At 39.4% G+C, this 21,221-nt stretch overlaps 1 protein-coding gene across 3 annotated transcripts in view; it reads right to left on the reverse strand.

Moving 5' to 3' along the window:
- Nucleotides 1-21,221, reverse strand: part of SPG11 (SPG11 vesicle trafficking associated, spatacsin) — a 244,149-nt gene that overhangs the window by 54,983 nt on the left and 167,945 nt on the right. For all 3 annotated transcript variants that reach the window (XM_053718473.1, XM_053718471.1, XM_053718472.1), the window contains exons 32-34: nt 18,463-18,596; nt 15,190-15,388; nt 13,650-13,787 (exon numbers count right to left, since the gene is read on the reverse strand). In XM_053718473.1, coding sequence (XP_053574448.1) covers nt 13,650-13,787; nt 15,190-15,388; nt 18,463-18,596 — 471 coding nt within the window. The remainder of the gene's footprint in view (nt 1-13,649; nt 13,788-15,189; nt 15,389-18,462; nt 18,597-21,221) is intronic.

The following is a 21,221-nucleotide window of genomic DNA, read 5'->3' on the forward strand; positions in this document are numbered from 1 at the left end:
TAAAAACAATCTTAAATAAAATTGACAACCAGACTCAAATTCCCCACACGATCCTGGAAGCCCAAATCTCGGTTTTACCAAAGCCGGGGAAGCCACCTGACACAACTCCAAATTTCAGACCAATTTCACTATTAAATGTTGATATACGCTAGAATCATTGCAACACGCATTAATAGAATACTACCACAACTAATTTACTTTAACCAAGTGGGCTTTGTACCACACCAGGAAGCCACAACACCCTTAAAGGTACTTCAATTACTAGACTTTGCGCAAACAAGTAAAATACCAACTGCCCTGCTGGCAATAGATGCTGAAAAAGCCTTTGACCGGCTGAACTGGTCTTTTCTAAAAGCTACTCTTGATAGGTTTGGAAACATAACGATCAACAGAATATTGGCATTATATTCCAACCCTACGGCGCGCATAAAACTTAATGATTCACTATCGGATAAAATAACTAAGGCAAAATGACGACATACAAGGATTGGCGATAGGCACCAAGCAATATAAAATGTCCCTTTATGCGGATGATGTACTACTAACGCTAACATCCCCAATAAGCTCCCTAGAAGCCCTTAAAATTGAATGCGACCTGTATGGTTCTCTGTCATATTATAAAATTAACACCACTAAATCAGAACTCCTAAGCATAGCAATACCAGAGTCTGAACTCCGACAGATTAAAAACACATATCACTTTTCCATCCAGCAGAATTCCATCAAATACTTAGGGATCCAGATAGCGAAAACCTCACAAGAATTATTCACACTAAAGTATAAAAAATTACTCAAAGACCTACAGACGGATTTCCAGAATTGGAGCCTGAAACCTTTCTCTTGGCTCGGATGTATTCACGCCTTTAAAACGACCATGCTACCCAAAATCCTCTACCTCTTCCAAACGTTACCTATACAGGTTCCAGAGACATATATCAAATCTTTACAAAATCTATCCTTTGGGTTTATATGGCATAATAAGCAGCCCAGATTAGCAAAACTTCATATGTTCCGGGATCGAGATAATGGTGGCCTAGGGGTACCAAACCTCTCTTACTACAGGATAGCAGTCCATCTTACAAGAATAATAGACTGGAGTAAACATATAGATCATAAAGAATGGGTGGGACTAGAACATACTTTAACAGAATGTCTGAGCCTAAGTAGTACCTGCTGGATTCATAAAATGAAACGTCAACTCTCCCCTCTAACCTCGAAAATCACTCTAGAAACCCTTAATATGTGGGACAAACTACTCAGAGGGAAAAAGGAGATATCTAGTGTAACTTCTCCGTTAACACCACTATTGTTTAACCCAGACATCCCAGCATTACAGACAAAACACAAACCCACTACAGCAAACATTTATGCACATATTCCAGTATATGCAATACTGAATAATGGGAAACTATTACCAGAGTCAGAGATTAGGGATAAAATCCCATTTATAGCGCAGAATTGGTACATATTTAATAAATTGCTCACGTTATACAAAGCAACACGAATAAACAAGACCTAACTAGACCATTAATGCCTTTCGAGATTCTTTGTCATTCCCCGGGACCCTCTAAAAAGGGCTTATCTCTATCCTATAGAATATTGTTAGAACTCCAATCAAAACCCCTACCAAAATACACTAAAGCCTGGGAAAAAGAACTCAACATCACAATACCCCCCAAAGAGTGGCAAATTATATTTAAACATATGGGAAAATCACCCTCCTCGATGAGCATCACAGAGACCAACATGAAACTACTAACCAGATGGTATTTATATCAAGAGAGGTTAAGTAAAATGTTCCCACACACTAGCAAATTGTGCTGGAGGGGATGCGGGCAAGATGGTACACTGGCACATGTATGGTGGAGCTGCCCACATGTTGTTAAATATTGGGAAGCTGTGAGTAAAGAAATATCAATAGTAGTAGCACAGAATTTAGATTTAGACCCAAAGATATTCATATTCAATAAACCACCAAAGCTTACATGACACTATAGACTGGCCTTATTGTATATAATGATTAGTGGGGCTAAGCAGTTAATACCTAGGCTATGGAAGACACCACAAATACCAACAATCTCGGAATGGAGACAAAATGTCACTAGACTCCTTTCATTAGACAAATATCACTTTCAACAAACTAACCGGCTCAACTTTTATAATCTCATGGTATTCTATTGGGATGAATATATAGCTACCCTAGAGGCGCCCTAACGTCTCCAAATTTACCAACTGATACCTTACACTTGGAACACTAGCCAATACACACAAATAATGAGGCGTAGGGGATTAATGATAAGTAAGCTAAGCGGATACCTTGAAGGCATAAACATTATATATACGAAGTAATACGTATGGGATGCAGGCAAAAATGGACTATAGAGGATGACCCAGAAGCAGCACACTTGAATATATATATTTTTCATGTAACTAGCGTATGTGACAACTGAGTGACGACCTTATATAATTTTGATTGTATTGTTTTACAATTTTTGTTTTCTTGATTTATTTTCAGTTGGTTTAAACTGTATTGTATCATTCTACTTTCAAATAAAGCTTTTGAAAAACGAAAAAAAAAAAATGAATATCAGGAAGTTTAGCAATTTTCCTGTGGAATAAAACAGAAAGAGCAGAGATTTGTCCTTTTAAGGAACTTGCAGACAAACCTTTATCCAAACCATCCTGAAGAAACTGTAAAATTCTAGGAATTCTAAAAGAATGCCAAGAGAATTTATGAGAAGAACACCATGAAATGTAAGTCTTCCAAACTCGATAATAAATCTTTCTAGAAACAGATTTACGAGCCTATGACTAAGCACTAAGTGTTCAATTTCCATACCTTCAAATTTAATGATTTGAGATCCTGATGGAAAAATGGACCTTGAAATAGAAGGTCTGGCCTTAATGGAAGTGGCCAAGGTTGGCAACTGGACATCCGAACAAGATCCGCATACCAAAACCTGTGAGGCCATGCTGGAGCCATCAGCAGCACAAACGATTGCTCCATGATGATTTTGGAGATCATTTTTGGAAGAAGAACTAGAGGCGGAAAAATATAAGCCGGTTGATAACACCAAGGAAGTTTCAACGTATCCACTGCTTCCGCTTGAGGATCCCTGGACCTGGACAGGCACCTGGGAAGTTTTTTGTTTAGATGAGAAGCCATCAGATCTATTTCTGGAAGCCCCCACATCTGAACAATTTGAGAAAACACATCTGGATGGAGAAACCATTCTCCCGGATGTAAAGTCTGACGACTGAGATAATCCGCTTCCCAATTGTCTATACTTGGGATATGAAACGCAGAAATTAGACAGGAGCTGGATTCCGCCCAAACAAGTATCCGAGATACTTCTTTCATAGCTTGAGGACTGTGAGTCCCACCCTGATGATTGACATATGCTACAGTTGTGATATTGTCTGTCTGAAAACAAATGAACGGTTCTCTCTTCAACAGAGGCCAAAACTGAAGAGCCCTGAGAATTGTACGGCGTTCCAAAATATTGATTGGTAATCTCGCCTCTTGAGATTTTTAAACCCCTTGTGCTGTCAGAGATCCCCAAACAGCTCCCCAACCTGAAAGACTTGCATCTGTTGTGATAACAGTCCAGGCTGGACGAACGAAAGAGGCCCCTAAAATTATACGATGGTGATCTAACCACCAAGTCAGAGAAAGTCAAACATTGGGATTTCAGGATATCAATTGTGACATCCTTGTATAATCCCTGCACCATTGGTTCAGCATACAAAGCTGAAGAGGTCTCGTGAAAACGAGCAAAGGGGATCGCGTCCGATGCTGCAGTCATGAGACCTAAAACTTCCATGCACATAGCTACTGAAGGGATTGACTGAGACTGAAGGTTCCGACTGGCTGCAACCAATTTTAAACGTCTCTTGTCTGTTAGAGACAAAGTAATGGACACTGAATCTATCTGGAAACCTAAAAAGGTTACCCTTGTCTGAGGAATCAAATAACTTTTTGGTAAACTGATCCTCCAACCATGACTTTGAAGAAACAACACTAGTTGATTCATGTGAGATTCTGCAGAACGTAAAGACTGAGGGAGTACAAAGATATCGTCCAAATAAGGAAACACTGCAATACCCCGCTCTCTGATTACAGAGAGTAGGCCACCGAGAACCTTTGAAAAGATTCTTGGAGCTGTTGCCAGGCCAAAAGGAAGAGCAACAAATTGGTCATGCTTGTCTAGAAAAGAGAATCTCAGGAACTGATAGTGATCCGGATGAATCGGAATGTGAAGATATGCATCCTGTAAGTCTATTGTGGACATATAATGCCCTTGCTGAACAAAAGGCAGAATAGTCCTTATAGTCACCATCTTGAAAGTTGGTACTCTTACATATCGATTGAAAATCTTTAGATCCAAAACTGGTCTGAATGAATTTTCTTTCTTTGGAACAATGAATAGATTTGAATAAAACCCCAGGCCCTGTTCCTGAAACGGAACTGGCATGATTACCCCTGATAACTCCAGGTCTGAAACACACTTCAGGAAAGCCTGAGCCTTTACTGGGTTCGCCGGAATGCGTGAGAGAAAAAATCTTCTCACAGGTGGTCTTACTAAGAATCCTATTCTGTACCCCTGAGAGACAATACTCTGAATCCAATGATTTTGGACCGCATTGATCCAAACATCTTTGAAGAATTTTAATCTGCCCCCTACCAGCTGAGCTGGAATGAACCTTCATGCGGATTTGGGGGCTGGCTTTGATCTCTTAAAAGGCTTGGATTTATTCCAATTTGAGGAAGGCTTCCAATTGGAAACAGATTCCTTTGGGGAAGGATTAGATTTCTGTTCCTTATTATGTCGAAAGGAACAAAATTGGTTAGAAGCTTTAGATTTACCTTTAGGTTTTTTTATCCTGAGGCAAAAAAACTCCCTTCCCCCCAGTTACAGTTGAAATTATTGAATCCAACTGAGAATCAAATAATTTATTACCTTAGAAAGAAAGAGAAAGCAATCTGGACTTAGAAGTCATATCAGCATTCCAAGATTTGAGCCACAAAGCTCTTCTAGCTAAAATAGCTAAAACAAAATTTATGCTTACCTGATAAATTCATTTCTCCTGTAGTGTGGTCAGTCCACGGGTCATCATTACTTCTGGGATATTATCTCCTCCCCTACAGGAAGTGCAAGAGGATTCACCCAGCAGAGCTGCTATATAGCTCCTCCCCTCTACGTCACCTCCAGTCATTCGACCAAAGGACCAACGAGAAAGGAGAAGCCCAAGGGTGTAGTGGTGACTGGAGTATAATCCAAAAAATTTTTTAGCCTGCCATAAAAAACAGGGCGGGCCGTGGACTGACCACACTACAGGAGAAATGAATTTATCAGGTAAGCATAAATTTTGTTTTCTCCTGTTAAGTGTGGTCAGTCCACGGGTCATCATTACTTCTGGGATACCAATACCAAAGCAAAAGTACACGGATGACGGGAGGGACAGGCAGGCTCTTTATACGGAGGGAACCACTGCCTGAAGAACCTTTCTCCCAAAAACAGCCTCCGAAGAAGCAAAAGTGTCAAATTTGTAAAATTTGGAAAAAGTATGAAGAGAAGACCAAGTTGCAGCCTTGCAAATCTGTTCAACAGAAGCCTCATTCTTAAAGGCCCAAGTGGAAGCCACAGCTCTAGTAGAATGAGCTGTAATTCTTTCAGGAGGCTGCTGTCCAGCAGTCTCATAGGCTAATCGTATTATGCTACGAAGCCAAAAAGAGAGAGAGGTAGCCAAAGCTTTTTGACCTCTCCTCTGACCAGAATAAACGACAAACAGGGAAGACGTTTGACGAAAATCCTTAGTTGCCTGTAGATAAAATTTCAGGGCACGGACTACATCTAGATTGTGTAGCAGACGTTCCTTCTTCGAGGAAGGATTAGGACACAAAGATGGAACAACAATCTCTTGATTGATATTCCTGTTAGTGACCACCTTAGGTAGGAACCCAGGTTTAGTACGCAGAACTACCTTGTCTGAATGAAAAATCAGATAAGGAGAATCACAATGTAAGGCAGATAACTCAGAAACTCTTCGAGCCGAGGAAATAGCCATTAAAAACAGAACTTTCCAAGATAACAACTTGATATCAATGGAATGAAGGGGTTCAAACGGAACACCCTGTAAAACATTAAGAACTAAGTTCAAACTCCATGGCGGAGCAACAGTTTTAAACACAGGCTTGATCCTAGCTAAAGCCTGACAAAAAGCTTGAACGTCCGGAACTTCTGACAGACGTTTGTGTAAAAGAATGGACAGAGCTGAAATCTATCCCTTTAAAGAACTAGCGGATAACCCCTTTTCTAAACCTTCTTGTAGAAAAGACAATATCCTTGGAATCCTAACCTTACTCCATGAGTAACTCTTGGATTCGCACCAATATAAGTATTTACGCCATATTTTATGGTAAATCCTTCTGGTAACAGGCTTCCTAGCCTGTATTAAGGTATCAATAACTGGCTCAGAAAAACCACGTTTTGATAAAATCAAGCGTTCAATTTCCAAGCAGTCAGCTTCAGAGAAGTTAGATTTTGATGTTTGAATGGACCCTGGATCAGAAGGTCCTGTTTCAGAGGTAGAGACCAAGGCGGACAGGATGACATGTCCACTAGATCTGCATACCAAGTCCTGCGTGGCCATGCAGGTGCTATTAGAATCACTGATGCTCTCTCCTGTTTGATTCTGGCAATCAATCGAGGAAGCATCGGGAAGGGTGGAAACACATAAGCCATCCCGAAGGTCCAAGGTGCTGTCAAAGCATCTATCAGAACCGCTCCCGGATCCCTGGATCTGGACCCGTAGCGAGGAAGCTTGGCGTTCTGACGAGACGCCATGAGATTTATCTCTGGTTTGCCCCAACGTCGAAGTATCTGGGCAAAGACCTCCGGATGAAGTTCCCACTCCCCCGGATGAAAAGTCTGACGACTTAAGAAATCCGCCTCCCAGTTCTCCACTCCCGGGATGTGGATTGCAGACAGGTGGCAAGAGTGAGACTCTGCCCAGCGAATTATCTTTGATACTTCCATCATTGCTAGGGAGCTTCTTGTCCCTCCCTGATGGTTGATGTAAGCTACAGTCGTGATGTTGTCCGACTGAAACCTGATGAACCCCCGAGTTGTTAACTGGGGCCAAGCCAGAAGGGCATTGAGAACTGCTCTCAATTCCAGAATGTTTATTGGAAGGAGACTCTCCTCCTGATTCCATAGTCCCTGAGCCTTCAGAGAATTCCAGACAGCGCCCCAACCTAGTAGGCTGGCGTCTGTTGTTACAATTGTCCAGTCTGGCCTGCTGAATGGCATCCCCCTGGACAGGTGTGGCCGATAAAGCCACCATAGAAGAGAATTTCTGGTCTCTTGATTCAGATTCAGAGTGGGGGACAAATCTGAGTAATCCCCATTCCACTGACTTAGCATGCACAATTGCAGCGGTCTGAGATGTAGGCGTGCAAAAGGTACTATGTCCATTGCCGCTACCATTAAGCCGATCACCTCCATGCATTGAGCTACTGACGGGTGTTGAATGGAATGAAGGACACGGCATGCATTTTGAAGCTTTGTTAACCTGTCTTCTGTCAGGTAAATCTTCATTTCTACAAAATCTATCAGAGTCCCTAAGAAGGGAACTCTTGTGAGTGGAAAGAGAGAACTCTTCTTTTCGTTCACCTTCCATCCATGCGACCTTAGAAATGCCAGTACTAACTCTGTATGAGACTTGGCAGTTTGAAAGCTTGAAGTTTGTATCAGAATGTCGTCTAGGTACGGAGCTACCGAAATTCCTCGCGGTCTTAGTACCGCCAGAAGAGTACCCAGAACCTTTGTGAAGATTCTTGGAACCGTAGCCAATCCGAATGGAAGAGCTACAAACTGGTAATGCCTGTCTAGAAAGGCAAACCTTAGATACCGGTAATGATTTCTGTGAATCGGTATGTGAAGGTAAGCATCCTTTAAATCCACTGTGGTCATGTACTGACCCTCTTGGATCATGGGCAAAATTGTTCGAATAGTTTCCATCTTGAACGATGGAACTCTTAGGAATTTGTTTAGGATCTTTAAATCCAAGATTGGCCTGAAAGTTCCCTCTTTTTTGGGAACTACAAACAGATTTGAGTAAAACCCTTGTCCTTGTTCCGACCGCGGAACTGGATGGATCACTCCCATTAATAAAAGATCTTGTACGCAGCGTAGGAACGCTTCTTTCTTTATTTGGTTTGTTGACAACCTTGACAGATGAAATCTCCCTCTTGGGGGAGAGGATTTGAAGTCCAGAAGGTATCCCTGAGATATGATCTCTAACGCCCAGGGATCCTGAACATCTCTTGCCCAAGCCTGGGCGAAGAGAGAAAGTCTGCCCCCTACTAGAACCGGTCCCGGATCGGGGGCCCTCGATTCATGCTGTCTTAGGGGCAGCAGCAGGTTTCCTGGCCTGCTTGCCCTTGTTCCAGGACTGGTTAGGTTTCCAGCCTTGTCTGTAGCGAGCAACAGCTCCTTCCTGTTTTGGTGCAGAGGAAGTTGATGCTGTTCCTGCTTTGAAATTACGAAAGGAACGAAAATTAGACTGTCTAGCCCTAGGTTTGGCTTTGTCCTGAGGCAGGGCATGGCCTTTACCTCCTGTAATGTCAGCGATAATCTCTTTCAACCCGGGCCCGAATAAGGTCTGCCCTTTGAAAGGTATATTAAGCAATTTAGATTTAGAAGTAACATCAGCTGACCAGGATTTTAGCCACAGTGCTCTGCGTGCCTGAATGGCAAATCCGGAATTCTTAGCCGTAAGTTTAGTTAAATGTACTACGGCATCTGAAATAAATGAGTTAGCTAACTTAAGGGCTTTAAGTTTGTGTGTAATCTCATCTAGTGTAGATGATTGAAGTGTCTCTTCCAGAGACTCAAACCAAAATGCTGCTGCAGCCGTGACAGGCGCAATACATGCAAGAGGTTGCAATATAAAACCTTGTTGAACAAACATTTTCTTAAGGTAACCCTCTAATTTCTTATCCATTGGATCTGAAAAAGCACAGCTATCCTCCACCGGGATAGTGGTACGCTTAGCTAAAGTAGAAACTGCTCCCTCCACCTTAGGGACCGTTTGCCATAAGTCCCGTGTGGTGGCGTCTATTGGAAACATTTTTCTAAATATCGGAGGAGGTGAGAACGGCACACCGGGCCTATCCCACTCCTTAGTAACAATTTCAGTAAGTCTCTTAGGTATAGGAAAAACATCAGTACTCGCCGGTACTGCAAAATATTTATCCAACCTACACATTTTCTCTGGTATTGCAACTGTGTTACAATCATTCAGAGCCGCTAACACCTCCCCTAGTAATACACAGAGGTTTTCCAGCTTAAATTTAAAATTTGAAATATCTGAATCCAGTCTGTTTGGATCAGAACCGTCACCCACAGAATGAAGTTCTCCGTCCTCATGTTCTGCCACCTGTGACGCAGTGTCTGACATGGCCCTAATATTATCAGCGCACTCTGTTCTCACCCCAGAGTGATCACGCTTGCCTCTAAGTTCTGGTAATTTAGCCAAAACTTCAGTCATAACAGTAGCCATATCCTGTAATGTGATTTGAAATGGCCGCCCAGATGTACTCGGCGCTACAATATCACGCACCTCCCGAGCGGGAGATGCAGGTACTGACACGTGAGGCGAGTTAGTCGGCATAACTCTCCCCTCGTTGTTAGGTGAAATATGTTCAGTTTGTACAGATTGACTTTTATTTAAAGTAACATCAATACAATTAGTACATAAATTTCTATTGGGCTCCACTTTGGCATTAGCACATATAGCACATGTATCTTTCTCTGAATCAGACATGTTTAACACACTAGCAATAAACTAGCAACTTGGAAATGCTTTTCAAGTAATTTACAATAATATGAAAACGAACTGTGCCTAAAAGAAGCACAGAAAAAATTATGACAGTTGAAAATAAATAAGTTATAGCATCAAATCTTTGTAAGAAATATACAATTTTAGCAAAGGATTGTTCCCATTATCAAAGGATAACTAACCCTGACAGCAGAAAAAATACACAAATAAACGTTTTTTATCACAGTCAACTACAATCTTCACAGCTCTGCTGTGAATGATTACCTCCCTCAAAACAAGCTTTGGAGATCCCTGAGTTCTGTAGAGATGAACCGGATCATGCAGGAAGAAAATGAACTTCTGACTGAGTTTTTTGATGCGTAGTAAAAGCGCCAAAAATGGCCCCTCCCCCTCACACATAACAGTGAGAGAGATCAGTAAACTGCTTTAATTTAAACAAAACTATTGCCAAGTGGAAAAAATAGTGCCCAAAACATTTTTTCACCCAGTACCTCAGAGAAATAAACGATTTTACATGCCAGCAAAAAAAAAACGTTTAACCTCAATAAATTAATTGTTATTTAAAACCTATTGCAAGTCCCTGCAAATTAGGTTAAGTCTATGCATACAGTATAAATCCAGTGAAGTACCATTCCCCAGAATACTGAAGTGTAAAATATACATACATGACAGCCTGATACCAGCTACATCTACTGCATTTAAGGCTGAGTTTACATTATAACGGTATGGCAGGATTTTCTCATCAATTCCATGTCAGAAAATAATAAACTGCTACATACCTCTTTGCAGATTAATCTGCCCGCTGTCCCCTGATCTGAAGTTTACCTCTCCTCAGATGGCCGAGAAACAGCAATATGATCTTAACTACTCCGGCTAAAATCATAGAAAAAACTCAGGTAGATTCTTCTTCAAATTCTACCAGAGAATGAATAACACACTCCGGTGCTATTATAAAATAACAAACTTTTGATTGAAGGTAATAAACTAATTAAAATCACCACAGTCCTCTCACACATCCTATCTATTCGTTGGGTGCAAGAGAATGACTGGAGGTGACGTAGAGGGGAGGAGCTATATAGCAGCTCTGCTGGGTGAATCCTCTTGCACTTCCTGTAGGGGAGGAGAAAATATCCCAGAAGTAATGATGACCCGTGGACTGACCACACTTAACAGGAGAAAGACATATATCTAACATCAATTTTGAGAATATAAAAAATGGCATCACAAATGACATTATTAGCATGTTGAATCAACTTAACAATGCTAGACAAATCATGATCCGATACTTGTTGCGGTAAAGTTTCCAACCAAAAAGTTGAAGCAGCTGTAACATCAGCCAAAGAAATTGCAGGCCTAAGAAGATGACCTGAATATAAATAAGCCTTCCTTAGATAATATTCAAGTTCCCTATCTAAAGGATCTTTAAAAGACGTACTATCTTCCGTAGGAATAGTAGTTCGTTTAGTAAGAGTAGAGAAAGCCCCATCAACTTTGGGGATCTTTTCCCAAAACTCCAATCTAACTGCTGGCAAAGGATACAATTTTTTAAACCTTGAAGAAGGAATAAAAGAAGTACCAGGCCTATTCCATTCTTTAGAAATCATATCAGAAATAACATCAGGAACTGGAAAAACCTCTGGAATAACCACAGGAGGTTTATAAACAGAATTTAAACGTTTACTAGGTTTAATATCAAGAGGACTAGTTTCCTCCATATCCAATGTAATCAACACTTCTTTTAATAAAGAATGAATATACTCCATTTTAAATAAATAAGAGGATTTGTCAGTGTCAATAACTGAGGCAGGATCTTCTGAATCAGACAGATCCTCATCAGAGAAGGATAAATCAGTATGTTGCCGGTCATTTGAAATTTCATCAACTCTATGAGATGTTTTTAAAGACCTTTTACGTTTATTAGAAGGCGGGATGGCAGACAAAGCTTTCTGAATAGAATCAGAAATAAATTCTTTTAAATTTACAGTTATATCTTGTGCATTAGATGTTGAGGGAACAGCAATAGGTAATGAACTACTACTGATGGATACATTTTCTGCATGTAAAAGTTTATCATGACAACTATTACAAACCACAGCAGGAGGTATTGGGGCATATGTATCAAGCTCCGAATGGAGCTTGATGCCCCGTGTTTCTGGCGAGTCATCAGACTCGCCAGAAACAGCAGTTATGAAGCAGCGGTCACAAAGACCGCTGCTCCATAACCTGTCCGCCTGCTCTGAGCAGGCGGACAGACATCGCCACAATACAACCCGATCGAGTAAAGGAAGCTTACTATGAAATCTCATGACAGTTAAGTCAAATCTCATGAGATCACAGTAAGAGTTCATGACCTCAGCACTGCTGATGCTGATTGGCTGCTGTTCATTTCTTCATTTTTTTTTATTTTTACCTGCAGCTGGGAGTAGGTGAAGTATAACTTTTTACACAGAACTCACTCTGCTGAGCTGAGGAAATTGTGAGGTAAAATATCTTCCTTTTTTACATAGAGATGCTCAGGTAATATTTTCCTGTCAGCTTTTTACAGTTATACTGCATCAGTTTCAAGCGATTTAGCATATGAGTATTATGTCCCTTTAAGTAATTTATTATTATTATTATTCTTTATTTATAAAGCGCCAACAGATTCCGCAGTGCTGCCCATGGGTACAAGGATAACAGTACAAAGGGGAAACAATACGATAAAAGACAACATTTTACTGACAAAATACAGGGGGAATTGAAGGCCCTATTCCCGTGGGAACTTACAATCTAAATGGGTAGGAGGATGGGAAACAGGAGGTGGGGACTGCAAAGGTGAAAATGATATTAGTGAGGAGATAATGAAAACATACTTACCAAAAAGACACCCATCCACATATAGCAGATAGCCAAACCAGTACTGAAACGGTTATCAGTAGAGGTAATGGAATATGAGAGTATATCGTTGATCTGAAAAGGGAGGTAGGTGATGAATCTCTACGACCGATAACAGAGAACCTATGAAATAGATCCCAGTGAGGAAAACCATTGCATTCAATAGGCGATACTCCCTTCACATCCCTCTGACATTCACTGTACTCTGAGAGGAATCTGGCTTAAAAAATGCTGAGAAGCGCATATCAACGTAGAAATCTTAGCACAAACTTACTTCACCACCTCCATAGGAGGCAAAGTTTGTAAAACTGAATTGTGGGTGTGGTGAGGGGTGTATTTATAGGCATTTTGAGGTTTGGGAAACTTTGCCCCTCCTGGTAGGATTGTATATCCCATACGTCACTAGCTCATGGACTCTTGCCAATTACATGAAAGAAAGAAGAGCCGCTGAAAGAGAATAAATGTATTGGAAGAGGCGGTATAAATGCTTATTTAAAAGACAGGGAAGAAGAAAAGCACTTAAGTCCTAGAAAGAGAGGAAGAATAACATAGATAGCTAAAGAACCTTCATTCTATGTCTAGTTATTGGACCAATCTGTTTTTCATCTTTAAAGGACAACACACATTCTGACCTTTATATTTAATTTAAAAAAATAAATAAATATTCAGCTCATTTTCATTATAAGAAAAGTTATTGATATGACATTTAAAAAAAAAAGATGGCCAGAATAAAATCAGTAAAGGGGATAACGAAAGAAAAGCAAGGTAGAAATACGATGTAAGAAAAAAGAAGAGAGGAAAATGAATTAAAACAAGTAGGCAAGTTTGGAGAATAGAGAACTGTTGAAATAAAAGATAAGAGAAATAGGAATTATAAGATGTATGGGTAAAGAGCATAAGGAAAAGGAAAGTAAAGAGATAGTACTCACTGCACTGCAGATTGGTAAGGGGTACACTCTCCAAATGGTCCAACAGTGTTAAACCAACCAGAGTTGGATCTGGGCAAAGCTTTGCAAGCTGCAAGAAGTTATTTCTCATCTCAGAAATATTATTCATCTCGGCTAGTCCTGTACACCCCACAAAAAAAATAAAAAAATTAGCTACACAGCTTTTTTGTTATGTATATATACAATAATTACACAATTATATATATACTGTGTATATATATATATATATACATACACACATATGTGCGTGTGTATGTATGAATGTATGTATGTGTGTGTATATATATATATATATATATATATATACATACACACATACATACATACACACACACACACACACACACACACACACACATATATATATATATATATATATATATATATATATACACACACATAAGCTATGTTTTTGCAAAATTTGTTATTCAGATATTCATATGAATTCCGAATATGGCTGCGGGTAGCAACATTTGGCTATTTTCGGTGCTGGATATATTAGTGTTAAAATGCAGCATACAGCGATCTGGATTTGCACAGATCTTTGTTTGTTACACTTAAACACTAATACACAAATTTTGCACATACCTAACACACTATATAGCCAAAAGTATTTAGACACCTGACCATCATACCTAAAAAATCTTGTTGGACATACCATTATTAATTAAGAATTGTTTTAAATTCTCAATTAAAAACAAGACACGTGTTTCTTGAATTCAAGCCTGAGGAAACAACTTATATGGTCTGATAGGCTTACAGGATTCCAATCTGACCAGCCTGCTCATATAGAACTTTTTTAGATAGGTTTAGATAGGTGCAAGATCATTGTATTATTCCATTTGTTTGTGTGTTGTGCTCATTAACACTTGAGGTACTGTGTAAAGGTCTTTCTGTTTTCTATCTCTTCTAAACAGATCGGGAACGGAGGATCAGTCAGCTGGTCCTTGTCTGCCAATCAGTCACAGAAGTTTTAAGGGGCTTCCGAAGAAGTTGACTGTCTTTCCTTCTCTCTTTTCCAATTTGGGACTTCACATTTTGGGATGTTTTTCTACTAATAATTTATTGCCTAAATGGTATATATATATATATATATATATATATATTGCCCCCACCACCTTTAGTGTATCTAGTATAAGACATATTGCAAGAAGGAATTGTCCTCTCCCTTTTTAAGATTTTTCTTGTCTGTAAATAAACACCCTTTAACACCCAGTGTGCCCACTCTGAGTTTGTGTGGTTTACCACTTCATGATTGGAATATTGTTGCTCCTAGATGCTTTCATTTCACAATAATAAAACTTACAATTGACCAGGACCTATCTAGTAGGGCAGACATTTCATCAACTGACTTGTGGCATCCTATGACCATGTCACATTCAAAAGCTACTGAGCTCTTCAATATGACCCATTGTACTTCCAATGTTTGTGTAAGTTGATTTCATGGCTATGTGCTGGATTTAATGCACCTGTCAACAGTTGGTGTGGCTGAAACAACAAATACACCCGCTCTTGAGTTTACCTTTGTCTTCACCCAGTGTCATCCAGCTTTTTAATCCTTCCTCAGACACAATCTGTGCTACTGTATGTGGGGGAATTGAATGTGAGCTGATGACTGCTTGTGCTCTGTCACTAAGCTCATGGCGATGACAAGAAAGCAGAGACCGTAGAATATCTCCTGCATCTCGAGAGGATACCTCTGAGAATGAACATCCTAAATCCTGCAAATAAGAAAGTGATAACAGTAAATGAGAGGGAGTGTGTGGAGGTGTGAATGGTGCAGCCTGTAGACACACTTATGTGACTAAAACTGTACATAAACCTCTTTTCTTTCATACAGGTGATGAGAGTCCACGATCCATTACACTTGGGAAATTACTCTTCAAGCCGGAGTCTCAGCGTCCCTCCACATGGGACGCTGAGATGAACATGAAGCTATTCTCGGGATCGGCTGAAACCAGAGGGGCTGGCCCGGGAACTCCTGGTAGATCCCTGACATTTTCTTCCTCAGGAGAAAAAATCTAAATGGAAATACAAAGCTTCTAATCGTTTTCGTTTCTTTCTTCAGAGTAAGGAACAAAAAGTTGACTTATCTGTTCAAAAGATTAAGCCTTTTTCAGGGGGCTCGGTTTCAGTCTGTTCCAGTCCCCTTGGTTCTGAATATAGTTTCTCAGGGATATTGAACAGGTTTCAGAACAAGGCCTCCCAGAGGAAGGTTTTTTCTATCCAATGTTCCAAGGAAAACTGTAAAAGCTTAAGCTTTTTTCCAGTCTGTCTCAGATCTGGAAGCTATGGGAGTAATTGTACCAGTTCCTTTGCAGGAACAGGGGACGGGATTTTATTTAAATCTCTTCATTCTTCATATATGGGTTGTGTGTTTAATTACTCAGTGAAAAAATATATTCTTAAAATCCCTCCCTTTATGTTATTACTCGTGGACTCCACCATCTTGAGTATTAGTTCCCAAGAGTAATGGATAATGGACTCTCACCACCTGTATGAAATTAAAGAAAACATAATTTATGCTTACCTGATAAATTCAGTTCTTTCATGGTGGTGAGAGTCCAGAAGACATCACCCTTATGTTTTTTTTTTGTTTTGTTTTTTTTGGGGGGGGGGGGATAGTTTTTTTCTTTAGCACATCTTTTTACCCCTGCTCCTTTTATGGCTCTTATTCCTTTTTTTACCTCACTTTGCTTGGCTATACGTTAGACTAAGGTATGTGTGAGGGGTTTTATAGAGCTCTTGGGGTTTGGGAATCTCTGCTTCCTCCTAGTGGTAGAGAAGAGTAATTCCCAAGAGTAATGGATTGTGGACTCTCACCATTATGAAAGAAATTAATTTATCAGGTAAGCATAAATTATGTTTTTACATGGTTCACTGCACACACACACACAAACACTTAAAATAGCTTGTATACAACACTTGCATAAGACAAATTACATATAAACAAACACTTCCCACATACATGCATTTATTGATGTTACTGAACCACTGTACACACACATATAAACGCACTACACAAACTTTTATTAAACAGCTTAAAATGATGAGTTGTTGGAATAAAATAAGAACTACATATGACACGTTAGATGCACACCAAGTGCACGTCTCAGAGTCAATTCCTAGCATAAAAGTAGTTAAAGTAACATGGAAGTCAAAATTAAAAACTTTCATGACTCAGATATAGCAAGACATTTTTAAGAAACTTTCCAATTTACTTCCATTAAAAGACTGTATACAGTCTTGTTATGTGCACACTCTGCTGAACCTGTTCTTACAGAGAATGTGCAAGAGTTCACAGTGTCTACACATAAGAATCTATGATTGGCTGATGGCTGTCACATGATGCAGGGGACAGGGAAATGAAAGAAAAATTAGATTTGTCAGAAAAAAAATCTACTGCTCATTTGAAGTTCAAAGTAAATGTTATTGCATGCATTATTAATTATGCAAATCTACTGTATTTAATGGTCCTTTAAAATAAATGAGCCTAGTCATATAAGAAAATTCCAATGATTAACGGTTTCAAACCTTTTAATCATCTCCTAATAATGTAAAGGACCATATAAGATGCATATAAAGCTATTAATGGATTTAATAAAAATTTTTATTTTATATTCTATTATAAAGCACCTATCACATAAAGTCTAATCTCAATATATAATACGGAAACTGTTCTGTTCAGTTGGGCTTAATGTTAATAAAGGATATAACAAAGCATATATTGCAGGGTATGGAATAATGATTAATTTGGTAAATGATAAAACTATTAAACCATTAGTCCCTATTTGTAAAAAGCAACAGGCTGAAAAGAGGCAAGGGAATTTGGAGAAAAATATAGCTCTCATTGATACTTATTTATATATTTGTAATTGCAAATGTAACATGTTATATAAACAATTCAATTATAATTTCGTTAGCGAACCTGTTGTGTTCGTTTTAGAGCAGACCATGGACATAATTCTTAAAGGGATATTAAACAGTAAATAAAAGCTAGAAATATTGATGTATTCCAAGCAAATATTAGCAAAGCTGTTAGAATAAGATGCATAATTTTACAATTATATTAATTGTTTCAATATTGAAAGTATAAGTGTAAAGGTTTAGAGGTCAATTTATCAAGCTGCGGTGGACAGGGGCGCATATACGCGCCCCTGTCCACCGCATCTCCCCTCTGGCGAGCTAAATTCCCCTGGCGGAATTCAGCATTGCACACTAGCGCTATTTTGCGCTCGCGTGCAATCCCGCCCCCTGCCCGCGTACAGCGATTCATGCACAGGCAGGAGCTGTCAATCTCTCCTGTCGGACGAAACCCAGTAGATTGAAATTCTCCATCTAAGAGGTGGCGAAAGGGTAGGGAAGTAGGCAAAAGCCTGACGAAGAGGATGATAAATCGACCCCTTAGTTTCTATAAAGTACTTTAGGTTTCTATAAAGAAATTGGCACCACCATGATTTAACTAGTTTTCTATTTATCTTAGCTTGTGCAAACAAAGCTGTGTGGAATCCCTTCTTTTATTGCCTGTATCTGTCCCTAATTGTTTTCAGCAGGGAGAAACAGATAAGGAGCCACTCAAGTACAAACATGGCGGCCCCCATTACTTTACAGAAACTCAGTGGAATTTAGAAAACCAACAACTTTCAGAGTTAAATTACAGGAAAAGGGGACAAAATAAATATATATTGAAAGTATATTGCAAACTTTGTAGTAGTTTTTTAATATACACGATTAACTGTTTTTGGGAAATGTAATAGCATAAACACAAATTTATCTGGCTCATTCTATCACTTACCTGACTCAGCTCATACACACACAGCAGTTGTCGACAGAAAGTCTTTCCATGAGTGCACTCATTCTTCAGAATCTCCAGGTCTGTGAGAACACGATCAGTGGGTAGTTGGGAAGATCTACTTTCCAGGCTGGAGGCTGATATCAAAATTAAGAAAGAGTTAGGGCACTGTCAGCTGTGGCAATGACTGTGTGTTATGCTTAATATGCAGCTTTATTCTATATACTTTATAAAGAACTGTCAAATATTTATTCTTCTGTGTCCTAAAAAACAAAATTTATGCTTACGTGATAAATTTATTTATTTCCGGGCATGGAGAGTCCACAACGTCATTCCAATTACTAGTGGGATATTCAACTCCTGGCCAGCAGGAGGAGGCAAAGAGGACCATGATACCCAAATGTTGAAACACTTGAAAGTGATGCAGCATAGCTGTAAAAAGCTGACTAGAAAATATCACCTGAACATCTCTATGTAAAAAAGAAAGATATTTTACCTCAAAAATTCCTCAGTAGCCACATCCCATTGTAAAGGACTTCTAAGCAGCAAATCAGTATGTCTGTCCAGGGACAGCTAAGGGAGTGAGCTTATGTGCACACTCATCTTATTTCCCTATCCAGTTTAAGGAAGTTTACTATGAAATTTCATGAGAGTTAAGTCAAATCTCATGAGATCACAGTAAAAGAGTTCATGACCTCACCACTGTTAATGCTGATTGGCTGCTGTTCATTTCTTAATTTACTTATTTTTTACCTGCAGCTGGCCAGCAGCTGAGTATAACTTTTTACACAGAACTTACTCTGCTGAGCTGAGGAGATTGTGAGGTACAATATCTTCCTTTTTTACATAGAGATGCTCAGGTGATATTTTCCTGTCAGCTTTTTACAGTTATACTGCATCAGTTTCAAGTGATTTAGCATATGAGTATTATGTCCCTTTAAGTGTAACTTCCCTTACCCATAATCCCCAGTCATTCAGCCAAAGGAAAATGGAAAAAGAAGAAACACAAAGTTGAAAAAGGTGCCTGAGGTTTACTCAAAAAAACCTGCTGAATTTTAATTAAAAAACAGGGCGGGTCGTGGATTCTCCATGCCAGGAAAGAAAGAATTTTATCAGGTAAGCATACATTTTGTTTTCTTTTCTATGGCATGGAGAGTCCACAACGTCATTCCAATTACTAGTGGAAACCAATACCCAAGCTAGAGGACATGGAATGAAAAGGGAGGGAAAATAAGGCAGGAGGACCTAAACAGAAGGCACCACCGCTTGAAGAACCTTTCTCCCAAGTGGAATGAGCCGTAATTCTCTCAGGAGGCTGCTGTCCAGCAGGCTCATAATCAAAACTAATCACACTTCTTAACCAGAGGGAAAGAGTAGTAGAAGTGGCCTTCTGACCCTTACACTTTCCAGAGAAAACAACAAACAGGGCAGAAGATTGCCGAAAATCCTTAGTAGCTTGTAAGTAAAATTTTAGAGCACGCACAACATCCAAGTTATGCAAAAGACGTTCCTTATGAGAAGGAGGATTAGGACAGAAAGAAGGAACAGCAATTTCCTGATTAATGTTTCGATCCGACACCACTTTAGGGAGTGTAATAACTGTATAACTGGAAAATCACATTTTGCTATAGTAAGAAAAGCTGAACCCTTTTGAATAAACTACTTTCCAAAGAGATAATATCAAGCAACTAAACCCCCAAGACCTGTACAGAAGGATCAAAGGCTACCATCCAATGTAGATAAGACAGGTGAGAACTGCTCTCCTTCCTGAGGACAGAAACACAAATGTCATAAAGCTTCAAAGGACACAGGACAGGACAAGGGGGTCATAAATCTTCAAAAGATAAGGTTAGTCCTGGGATGGGTCACTAAGGTCAGATGGCATTAGGAAAACTCATTTCCTGGACAACAGCAACATCAACAGGCAGTTAACTCAACAGAAGAATTGTTATAAAACAGATGATGAATGGATTTTATTGGCTGGGACTAACTTCATGGTGTGGCTGTTTGGTTATAAATATGTTTTGAGAAGCAGCTAGGAAAAAAGAAAAAGAAAGGATAAAATAAAAGAGACAGACTTCATCTTTCTTTGCATGCACACACTAACAGTCATTAGTCTATAGTGTGGATAGATTAGAAGAATAAAGCCTTGTATGTTAGACGCTTCTCTCACCACTCATGTATAGAGCTGTAATTTAATAAATTCATCTTTTTACAAGACTGGTGTAAGTATCTTTCTTTAAATAAGGTAAATGGTATATAAAGGAAAAGCCTGACACAGATTTTAGTCACTGACTCAATATTAGAAAAGGGGCTTTTTCACAGGGAGAAATCCCAATTTAAGTTACGGGGAATCCCACTGCAGAGCTGTAAGCTCAGAAACTCTGCGAGCGGAAGAAATAGCAAGTAGAAACAAAACCTTCCAAGATAATAATTTTATATCAACAACGTGCATTGGCTCAAACAGAGCCTGCTGCAAAACTTTAAGAACTAGGTTAAGGCTCCAAGGAGGAGCAACAGGTTTAAACACAGCCCTGATACTTACCAAGGCCTGAGCAAAATCTTAAACATCTGGTAATTCTGCCAGACGTTTGTGCAAAAGGATAGACAGAGCAGAAATCTGACCTTCAGAGTACTAACTGACAAACCCTTCTCCAGGCCATCCTAAAGAAAAGATAAAATTTGAGGAATCCTCACCCGACTCCAAGAAAAACCTTTAGCGTCACACCAAAAAAGGTATTTACGCCATATCTTATGTTAAA

The sequence above is a fragment of the Bombina bombina genome, chromosome 6 (assembly GCF_027579735.1).
Source record: "Bombina bombina isolate aBomBom1 chromosome 6, aBomBom1.pri, whole genome shotgun sequence".
NCBI classification, from domain to species: Eukaryota; Metazoa; Chordata; class Amphibia; order Anura; family Bombinatoridae; genus Bombina; species Bombina bombina.